At 39.3% G+C, this 11142-nt stretch overlaps 1 protein-coding gene and 1 pseudogene across 1 annotated transcript; one reads left to right on the top strand and one right to left on the bottom strand.

The window, feature by feature from the left end:
• The first annotated feature begins 8723 nt into the window (after nucleotides 1–8723).
• On the top strand, nucleotides 8724–9053 carry LOC149228754 (21 kDa protein pseudogene; annotated as a pseudogene).
• Nucleotides 9054–10477: 1424 nt separating this feature from the next.
• On the bottom strand, nucleotides 10478–10807 carry LOC149228753 (21 kDa protein-like). The gene has a single exon (XM_089380850.1). It carries the CDS (start codon nucleotides 10805–10807, stop codon nucleotides 10478–10480), a length of 330 nt encoding a protein of 109 aa, XP_089236976.1.
• Nucleotides 10808–11142: the final 335 nt, after the last annotated feature.

The raw sequence follows: 11142 nt of genomic DNA, 5'->3' as shown, positions 1-11142 counted from the left end.
CAATGATTCTATATTTATTTTTAACCAAATGTTTTTTTAAATCCGTTTTTAAATCTTTTAATTCAAACATACTATATACATAACTATCATTATATTTATTTTTTTAATTTTTTTAATAACTTTTCAGTTTCATCACTAATATGGAAACATGGTTTTTAACTTCATACAGAAAAATATTATTAAGAAATAAGTTCGACATGAAGTACTACGAAAATTTATAATATAACTCTTAAATGATTGATATGGTTTACCCTCACTTGTAATTTTAGAAGGTTGTCTTTTCATAAAAGTTTGTTGTAGATATCAAATATTAGAAAACTAATGATATCAAATAGAAAGTCACGTAAATATTTATTTATTTTTTGTGGAATTCCTTTAAGGATAAAATATTATAATGTAAATGTCAGTGATATCTTTTTAAGGTTATCTATTAATTTAAATAGTTAATTAAATTATAAGCTTATAAAGTATTTAATATTTTGTATGTTATATGTGTATATTATACTATTTAAATTATATTAAATTTGATGATATAAAATTTAATATACAAAATATTAAATATTTTGTAATTAAATGTTTATTATTTTCTATATATATTTTTCAACGAGTACAAATTTTTTTTGATAAGTAAAAGAGCTATATTGATAATATAAAAATTATAGATTTTTGAGCTTTATATATTAATAAAAATAGGTCATGAATATTGTTTTGAAGTCCAGAGAGAAGATGGTTTAGGTAAGTCCGAGGAGGCCTATGTTTATAGAGGAAAAACCAAAGGACTTCCTAACAATTACATAACAACAAAATAAGCAAAACCATTTAGAGAGTCGAGAACATAGAGACATTAAAGCCGCAGCAGAAGTTACCTTGGGGAACGGGCAATGCCCAACTAGTGCTTTGGAGGGTCTTCGTAGACCATGGCGCATGGCTTATAGTAATCTGGGTCATCTGGCAGAAGGAGCCTCGTGGAAGCTGGCTCGATGGAAGACACTAGAAACTCAAATTACCACTAGAAAGGAGTGCCACCTTAACTATTGACCTGGTTTGTTGTTGGAGGGGCCCAAGTCAGCTGAAGCAGTCTTCAACTCATTGCGAAACTATCGTCACTTAGGTGAAAGGCTGTGAGGCCTATCGTGGTGAGCTTCAGTGTGCATTGGAGAAAGCAAAGGCGAGTTGTCCATAGTGTCGGTAAAGGGAGACATGGAACCCTAGAGTTGCATGCCCAAGAGATTAGCAATGCAGTAATAGGTTGCTTTGGCATGGTGCAAATGAAATTCCATGTCGACGACATTGCCTTCCAACAGAGCATTGACATCCTCCTGACCCTGTAGTGGCGACCAAGGAGATTACACAGAGCCTAGAGGTGGTCGTCCGTGACCCTGAGCTCTTGAGCTTCTGCATAGGCCACCATTTTGTGATAATCATGAGAATTTCAATTTGTACATTTAGTTAAAATGTATTTGGACAATTTTATTTATGTAAAAAATAATAATGTTAAATTTATATGATTCCTAAATTAATGTGATTTCATTTAAACTTATCAAATAAAAAAATAGAAATAATATTTATAAATTATTATATTGAAGAGAAATTAATCTTAAGTTTATGTTATAATCTTTATATATATATATATATATATATGAATGAAGCACAAATATTTTTTTTAGAATCTAGTAATTTGAGGCAAAATCGTGATTTTTTATTATTTAAAATAAATTTTAGAATGCATAAAAAAATTTAGAATAAGTATTTTAAAAATCTCCTAAAACATTTGCACTTTATAAATTGAATAGCTTAAACTTATTACTCTTAAAAATCTCTATCTAGTTTAAATAAAATTAACGAAAAAAAATATAAAAACATATTATCATTTAATTAAACTATAATTATATCTATATAATATAAAATTATTATTATATATATAATATAAAATTATTATTATGGTTTTAAATCATTCTCCAAATCTAAATTCTTAATATAACTCGACACATGTGAGATTAAAATTTAAAAAACTGGAAACGAATTGATGTTATTTTTACTAACCAAATCTCTTGATTCGCAAACTATCTGACGATGTCAAGAAAATGAAGCTGGCCAGTGATTTCAGATTACTTTGAACCAAAGCTTTTGATCTGTAAACTATCTCCAAACACACTTGATATTTAAAGTTATAAGATGGCATGGTATGTAGTTAAGGAAGCGGAGCGATTTGGCGTTAACGATATAATTTCGAAATTTGGTGATTCAAAAATATATTTTTAATTAGGGGAGATCATTATAAATGTAGTAGCATTTTTCAATTTAAGTAAAATAATGATTTGTTATTTGAAATTAGTGAGATCATCACAGAACCTGGTAACAAATGCATTTTTCAGTGTAACTAAAATAATAATTATTTGCTTCGGTGCTTGATGCAGTATGCTTAAATCCGGATGGAGAAAGGACCAATAAATTTTCTTTTGGAAAGAAGGAACATAATAATCACTATACAGACTTTTCGCAATTAATAAGTATTTCCTAGTGCAGTGAATGAATATTATTATTCCGTAGGATGTGGAATCTAAAATACTAATATAAGATATGTGATGTGGAAAAGGATGTGTGGGAGGGAGGACATATTAAATTTGAGGTGTGGTCGGTCTAGAGACTAGAACCTAACCTTGATGAAAATGTATGTGGGATGCACTGCACTGCACTGTTATCGTCGTCAGTTCAAGTTGAGGATTTTGAAAAGCAGAGATAGGATTTGATCGCCGAGAGCGAAAGACGAAAGTAGGTAGGTAGGTAGGTACTGACGCCAATAATAATTTCCCTTCCCGCGCACTTGAGCGAGAGCAGGCCACCAAACCACTTATTAATATTAATTACCAAGTTTCGTTTCGAGGTGGAAGCTTCACTAGGATTTGCTTTCTCGATTAAAGTTCATCATAACAAAACAAAACAAAAACATCAGCCAATTTCCTTGGCCTTTTCGATCCTTTTTCCTTTGTGTTGGTACGGTACGAGATGACACAGAACGAACCAAACATCTCGTACTCACAAAAGCTGGCTGGCTCCCACACAAGTTGCGCATGACATTACTGACAATCTGGACCCGTCAGGAATCCCACTTATTGCTGGATTCAATCTGACTTTTGCGTTGAATGTAAGCGCGCATGTTAAATGAATAAATTGAATAAAGCAACTTATACTATATAGTAAGTATATTTGACAATTCCAACCTCTTTGCCGTTTATCAAACGACCTTGCACTATTTTTGACAATTCCACCATTTTTCTCTTGAAACATTTTGACGATCAAATAAAAAGAGAGAGTATTAGCCTGCCAATGATAAGCTTATATCTTCATATACCTTTACTATGAAGATAAGAAAGACAATTATTCAACTCAGATGTCCTAATTCTTTAACTTCTCTCAAAATGATCTATATGGTTTTGTGATAGTGAAATGACTATCATACTAAACAAGAGCCAAATGCCCAGTGTTAGTATGTTAAAAAACAAGAGACATGGTAGTATATTAAAAACATATGTCATTTTCATTTAATACTAATACTATAAAAACAAAAAACAAAAAACATTAAATCTGAGGATGAAATATATATATAATAATAATAATATTTTTTTGTTTGGTTTATTGTTTTCTTATGTGGGAAGATTTTCAAGGGCGAGCTTTGCAACCTGCGAGCCTCGGCCTGCAACAAGATCCGCTCTTCGCCGGCTCTGAAATCCACAATCGTGCCCTCTTCTTGCTCAACTGACACCTACGGGTGTGCCCGTAGAGGGCTTGGCTCCTTCCTGTGGTCGTCCCAGACTTGAGGCTAGGGTTGGGCTCCTGCTGCGTGGCTGCCCCTGCGGCGACCGGCCTCAGGCCTGATCCTATGGAGATGCAGGGCCATTCCAAGGATCCGCCTTCGGCTCCTACCTTTGATGCTTTCAACCAGCTCCTGGCCGATCTGCCTCCAAGGAAAAGAAGTGAAGCTTCAAAATTCGTTAAGAAGCTTGATGAGATTCCTGAGATCTCGTTGCCTCCAGAGACACCCATTCAAGTAGCGTTATCACTGGCTGAGCGTGGCCTCATCGACCAATTCACGAGACTATGGCCCTCTCCGAAAACCACTGAGCAATGGGTTAACAGGAACTAGGCTCCTCTGATCAAGGATAGTTGGAGTCAGCCCGTCAAAGGATCTCCTTTTTTCATCTGGGAAGAAAAGCTTAGAAGGGTAAAGAGAGCCCTAAAACGTTGGGCCAAATCCCTGTCCAATCCAGCTACTGAAAGGAAAGCCATTAAAGCCTCTCTAGCCTCTCATCAATCTCTCATGGAGAATGCCACAGTTACAGAGGAGCTGTTAGAGAAAGAAACTCAACTGCAACAGAGCTTGCATAAGGCCTGCCTAGCTGAAGAAGAATACTAGAGGTTAAAATCTCGAAGTCTCTGGCTCAAAGCAGGGGATAGGAACACTGCTTTTTTTCACAAACAAGCCCAGGCCAGGAAATGTTTTAACACTATAGCTGAGATCAAGGAGGACAATGACATTCATAAGGACTTTGCAGACATCAAAAAAGCGGCTTATTCTCACTTCCAAAACCTGTACAACGAAGATAAGGATACGCTTCAATATTCAGATCTGTTAGACGTCATCCCCTCATCAATTTCCCCTCGCATGAATAGGTTACTTGAGGCCAAAATCACTAAGGAAGAAGTCAAAAAGGCCCTCTTTGATATGGATCCGGACAAGGCCCCGGGCCCGGATGGCTTCTCTGCCAGGTTCCTTCAAGTTTGCTGGCCGATTGTCGAAAAGGATCTTCTCAAAATGATACAAAAGTCTCAAAACACTCAGAAAATAGGAGGCAGTACAAACTCTGCCTTCTTAGCCCTCATACCCAAGGAAAAAGGCGCCAGCAATTTCAACAGATTTCGTCTGATTTCTTTATGCAACACTGGGTACAAGTTAATCACCAAAGTAATTGCAAATAGACTGAAGACCATTCTTCCCAGAATAATTCCGGAGAACCAAGGAGGCTTCATCCAAGGGAGGCAGATCGTGGACAACTTCACCCTCGTCCAAGAGGCAATCCATTCCACCTATCATCGAAAAGAACAAGGTGTGGTGATTAAACTTGATTTAGCAAATGCCTTTGATCGAGTAAATCATAGTTTTCTCTTAAAAGTCATGAGCAAGTTTGGTTTTGGGGAAATCTTCATTAAATGGGTTCGGGCATGCATCTCACAGCCATGGATTGCCCCTCTTGTTAATGGAACAGCTACTAACTTTTTCAAAGCTTCGAGAGGACTTAGGCAGGGGTGTCCTCTTTCCCCCCTGTTATTTGTCATCCAAGCCTCTGTCCTCAGCTTCCTGCTAGATAAAAAGATGCAAGATCAAGAAATTAATGGGCTGTGTATTGCAAGAGGGATTAAAAACATAAACCACGCCTTATTTGCGGATGACACTCTTCTTTTAGGCAACGCCTCTCTTTCCTCTGCCTCCAAATTTAAAGCTGTGTTGGATAAATTTAGTGAGGCCTCAGGCAACATTGTAAATAAGAATAAATGTCACATCTTCAGCTGGAATACTACGCCCAGATTGCTCTCTGCTATTTCTAGATGTTTGGGCTATGCAGCCTCCTCTTCTTGGACCTCGTTCAAATATTTGGGCCTTCCTGTTTTTCATAAGAGACATTCAACCAAAGATTGGCTTCCTCAGCTTGAAAAATTCAAGTCCAAAATCCAAGCCTGGGGCTATTCCTGGCTCAACGCTGCTGGCAAAGCTGTCCTAATAAAATCCGTGCTCTCCAGCCTCCCTCTATTTCAATTTACTGGGCTTCTCGCTCCAGCATCCATATTAAAAAAGATGGAAGAATTCATGCGCAGGTTCTTTTGGAAGGGCGGAAAACAGAATGAAAAAAAGATTCCCCTTATCAGCTGGGAAACCATCTCCAAGCCACTGTGGGAGGGTGGACTAAATTTCAAAAATCTCAGTCAGCAGAATGTGGCTATGGCAGCCAAGATTGTCTGGAGGATCATTGCGCCCAAGCCTAGCTGGGCCCAATTGGCTCTCTAGAAAAAGTATTTCAGAGGCCCACGTTCAAGCTGCTTAGACAACGTGATTCATCTGCCTAACTCGTCTTTCCTCAAATTGTATGCTAAAGCTGCTTCCTTAATCAAAGAGCACTCCTACTGGATCCCAGGAAATGGGAAAAAAATCAATATATGGACTGATAGAATTATGAACAAGGACCCAATTAAAGACAGAGCCTCCCTTAGAGATTTGCGATGCTGGATGGACAGAGAGGGGTTGAGCTCGTTGTGGGACATTTCCCATTGGAGCGACTCTATATGGGCAGGCTGGAAAAGAATCGAGATACCGGCTCAGTTGATTAATGAATGGACCTCGCTGTTGGATCTTCTTCACGGCTTGGCTCCCACGCACATGAAGAAAAAAGACACGAAAGGATGGGGGCTGAAGGAAAGTGGATACGCTGTCTCTAAAGGTTACTCCAAGCTGATCGAGAGGCCTCACGTCCCCCCTGACCCAACACCTTGGCAGGGAGTCTGGCATGTTCCTTCTTGGCCCAAGGTCAATTTCTTTGCTTGGCTCCTTTGCCATGGTAGAATTCTAACATATGACATTTTGCAGAGGAAAGGCTTCCATGGACCCTCCAGATGCTCGTTGTGCACAGAAAACGCAGAAACAATAGTTCACTTAATGCTTGAGTGCAATTTTTCTAAGCAGATCTGGATCTCCTTTATCCACAACTTGGATCCCAACCTCCTTCTGCCTAGCTCCATTGTGGATCTTTTCTCAAATTGGGCAAGCAGATATCCTGGTCAGCCCCCCAAAAATCAGGTAATCAAATCTGCATGGGCTATCCTTCCAAAGATCATTTGTTGGCAGATATGGCTAGAATGGAATAGAAGAATTTTTAGAAATACTAACCAGAATCACAAGGTCTTATAAATCAAAATTAAATGCCACATAAAGGAGTGCTTGACAGATATAAATGATGACTCCAACCTCAGCCAACAGGACATTGACTGGGGATCATTTCTAGATCTGCAATTTCAACCAGCAGTCAGAATCGCCCCTCCTCTTAAAGACTGGCAAATAAGGAGATCTGAAACTGACTTCCACGACTGGCTCAAATCGCATTCAAGACACTCTCTCTTCTTTGATGGAGCAACAAAGGGCAATCTGGGCACAGCAGGAGCAGGAGGTGTAGTTGTAAACCCACTTGGGGAAAAAATTCATTCCTTTGCTTAGGGACTTGGCCATGCTTCCAGCATTCAAGCTGAGGCCTTGGCCCTCTTCCAAGCCCTAAAGATCCTCAAAGAACTAAACATAAGGGAAGCTATTGCGATAGGCGACTCCTAGGTCATTATAAATGCAATGATCTCCAACTCCCCAGCGCTGGATCTTAATCTAGCTAGACTGATATCCAGAATCAAAGGCCTGGGAAACGCTTTTCAGAAGCTGAATTACTTTCATGTATTGAGAATCCATAATAAACAGGCGGACATGGAAGCCAACAAAGCAGCCCTTCTATTTGCCGGGGTCAAGATAAAAGACGAAGAAGAATCATGGGAACCCATTCCATAAGCTGTTTACTGTCATGTTTTTCTGCCTGCTTCTAAACAAATTTGTTTGTATCTTCAAATGGGGGAATATCTCTGAAATTGAAAATTTAGAATCCTTATCAAGGAAGAAGTCTTCAAGTTTTAACAGCATTCTCACTCTTAGCAGAGAGATGCAACAAGACATAGAAGTCTTCAATGTAATCAGATTTTCGGCCTTCAAGCCAAGATGAATACAAATACCCCATAACCATTTCTGTCAAAAAAAAAATAATAATAATAATAATAATATAAAAAACTAATTTCAAATTTCAAATATTTTTTAATTATATTTATTTTATATATAATTATTTTTATAAGATTAAATTTCAAACATAAAAATATACATCTATTTTTAATTCTCTTTTCCTTATACTTACTTTCAGTTTATATTGCACATTAAAATAAATCCATATTACTTTAATAAAATGTGCACACCCTGATTTTCGTTGTGATCATAAAAATCTGAGATAAAGCTCACATCATACATATTCACTATACCTTCATTTGGGAGCATGTGACTAGAAGCTACAAGAACTAACTAAACTCCCATGTGAACCATTGTTGAGATCCTTCGAAACCCACAAGGGAAAACCTTCCCTGTGAAAGAGGAAAATAGAGGACCATTATGAACGGCAATTCCTATTTCCACCTCCATAGCAAAGTTAATGCTATGGAGGTACCCCTCTGACAGCCGAAGACAGCGTGGTTGACGTCATTCATCCTCGACCATGCATCATGGCCCGCATCCCTCTCCGGCATGGCATGCATCCCCCTCCGGCTGCCCATCGACGCCCCCATCGACCCTGCCCGCAACCACGCACCTTGCTACACACCTCCCAACGCAAATCATGAACACGCGCCATTACTATTTTGAATTTGAATTGATCTCCCGCCTCATCATTGATTTGAATTTGAATTGATCTGCCGCGCTACTTTGATTTGGAATTTTGTGGCGACGACCCACTCAACTAGGGACTGTAAAGAGTCACGCTCGTCAAATTAACAAGCCTTACTAATTGTGCAGGGAGCGCTGGAATGAGTGAAAGAGAAAAGGAGGCGCTGGACGATAGGAATTGCCGGCCGCGGACCTCGGAGCCAGAGGCGCCGGAATGAGTGAAAGAGAAAAGGAGGCGCTGGACGATTGTCTGGAGAATTTTGGCGACGCCGGGGACCAGATTAGCGAATCTCTGGCGGAGCTGAAGCATCTGAGGCGGAACACCTTCAAAATTCAGATGAGCAACGTAGAGACGTGGATGAGCGCTGCCCTCACCAACGAGGACACTTGCCTCGACGGCTTTCGGGATCTCAACGCGACCGGGAAAGTTACGACCATGGTCACCGGCGGCGTGCAGTATGTGTGCGAATTGATCAGTAATGCCCTCGCTCTAGTCAACAGATTCGCTGCCACCGGAAGTTATAAGGAACTGCTCCAGCTTTGAAGCCTTCAAGGCCGTCTTAAAATAATAATTTAAATAAAATCTTAGTTTGGAACCATAGCATTAAGCCAAACTTTGGGCTTTTATTGTAACCTGTATAATATGGTGATATAATTAATATTAGTTTAGATAAATGAAGTGGGATAATTTGTGAACGAATGCATATTTTGTCCGGTAATGTATAAGATATTTTTAAGTTGCTTGAATGAATTTTAATGGTGGGATAGAGCGATTTAGGCATGAATGAATAGGGCCTTGTCTACCTGTCCATAGGACGCATATGTTAGCGAATTTGGAGATTGGAAAGGAAATATCAAAAGTCCGGTTCAGCCTATTTAAAAGTTCGATTGTATCTCATTTTAAAAAATTTTGACATTAAAAGTAATCATAATCATTTTTCTTCGAATTTACGGGGCTCGGTAATCATAATCATTTTTCTTCGAATTTAAGTATATGCGCACATCTTCCGTATATGCCCAGTTTCCATATATGCGCACATCTTCCGTATATGCCAAGTTTCCGTATATGCGCAGTTTCCATATATGCGCACATCTTCCGCCATTCATCTTCCTATTAGTCTTGTTCGTTCATCTCTTCACTTACACCTCCCACGATAGGATCTCCACCATTCATCTCTTGATTAGTCTTTTTCGTTCATCTCTTCACTTAGCCCCCTGCGATAGGATCTCCGCCATTCATCTTTCGGCTAGTCTTGTTTGTTCATCTCTTCACTTAGCCTCCCGCGATAAGATCTCCGCCATTCATCTTCTGTCAGTCTTATTCGTCCATCTATTCACGTAATCTTCTGTGATAAGATCTCTGCTGATCATCTCCCCTTAATACTGTTCCCAATCGATCCAATGGTTCCGCTGCACTTCTGCTCCGATACATCCTCCTTTCACTAAATTCAATCTTTGCTTGCTCTTCCACTTAACTCCTTGCATGCTTGATTTTCCCAAAAACACGAAAACAACTTTAGTTTAGTTTCTTTGCTTATTCATTAGTTTAGTTTGATGCTCTTAAATTCGAAGAAAAATGATTATGATTACTTTTAATGTCAATTTTTTTTAAAATGAGATACAATCAAACTTTTAAATAGGCTGAACCGGACTTTTGATATTTCCTTTCCAATCTCCAAATTCGCTAACATATGCGTCCTATGGACAGGTAGACAAGGCCCTATTCATTCATGCCTAAATCGCTCTATCCCACCATTAAAATTTATTCAAGCAACTTAAAAATATCTTATACATTACCGGACAAAATATGCATTCGTTCACAAATTATCCCACTTCATTTATCTAAACTAATATTAATTATATCACCATATTATACAGGTTACAATAAAAGCCCAAAGTTTGGCTTAATGCTATGGTTCCAAACTAAGATTTTATTTAAATTATTATTTTAAGACGGCCTTGAAGGCTTCAAAGCTGGAGCAGTTCCTTATAACTTCCGGTGGCAGCGAATCTGTTGACTAGAGCGAGGGCATTACTGATCAATTCGCACACATACTGCACGCGGCCGGTGACCATGGTCGTAACTTTCCCGGTCGCGTTGAGATCCCGAAAGCCGTCGAGGCAAGTGTCCTCGTTGGTGAGGGCAGCGCTCATCCACGTCTCTACGTTGCTCATCTGAATTTTGAAGGTGTTCCGCCTCAGATGCTTCAGCTCCGCCAGAGATTCGCTAATCTGGTCCCCGGCATCGCCAAAATTCTCCAGACAATCGTCCAGCGCCTCCTTTTCTCTTTCACTCATTCCGGCGCCTCTGGCTCCGAGGTCCGCAGCCGACAATTCCTATCGTCCAGCGCCTCCTTTTCTCTTTCACTCATTCCAGCGCTCCCTGCACAATTAGTAAGGCTTGTTAATTTGACGAGCGTGACTCTTTACAGTCCCTAGTTGAGTGGGTCGTCGCCACAAAATTCCAAATCAAAGTAGCGCGGCAGATCAATTCAAATTCAAATCAATGATGAGGCAGGAGATCAATTCAAATTCAAAATAGTAATGGCGTGTGTTCATGATTTGCGTTGGGAGGTGTGTAGCAAGGTGCGTGGTTGCGGGCAGGGTCGATGGGGGCGTCGATGGGCAGCCGG

Source organism: Pinus tabuliformis, chromosome J, assembly GCF_031772625.1.
Source record: "Pinus tabuliformis cultivar Carrire ecotype Pingquan chromosome J, CPIR1, whole genome shotgun sequence".
NCBI lineage: Eukaryota > Viridiplantae > Streptophyta > Pinopsida > Pinales > Pinaceae > Pinus > Pinus tabuliformis.
Note: the sequence above shows the minus strand (reverse complement) of the source record. Positions and strands in the feature narration are given on the sequence as shown.

Excerpts from the sequence above, each read along its gene's own strand:
- LOC149228753 (XM_089380850.1), bottom strand. The coding sequence starts at position 10,807 with ATGAGTGAAAGAGAAAAGGAGGCGCTGGACGATTGTCTGGAGAATTTT.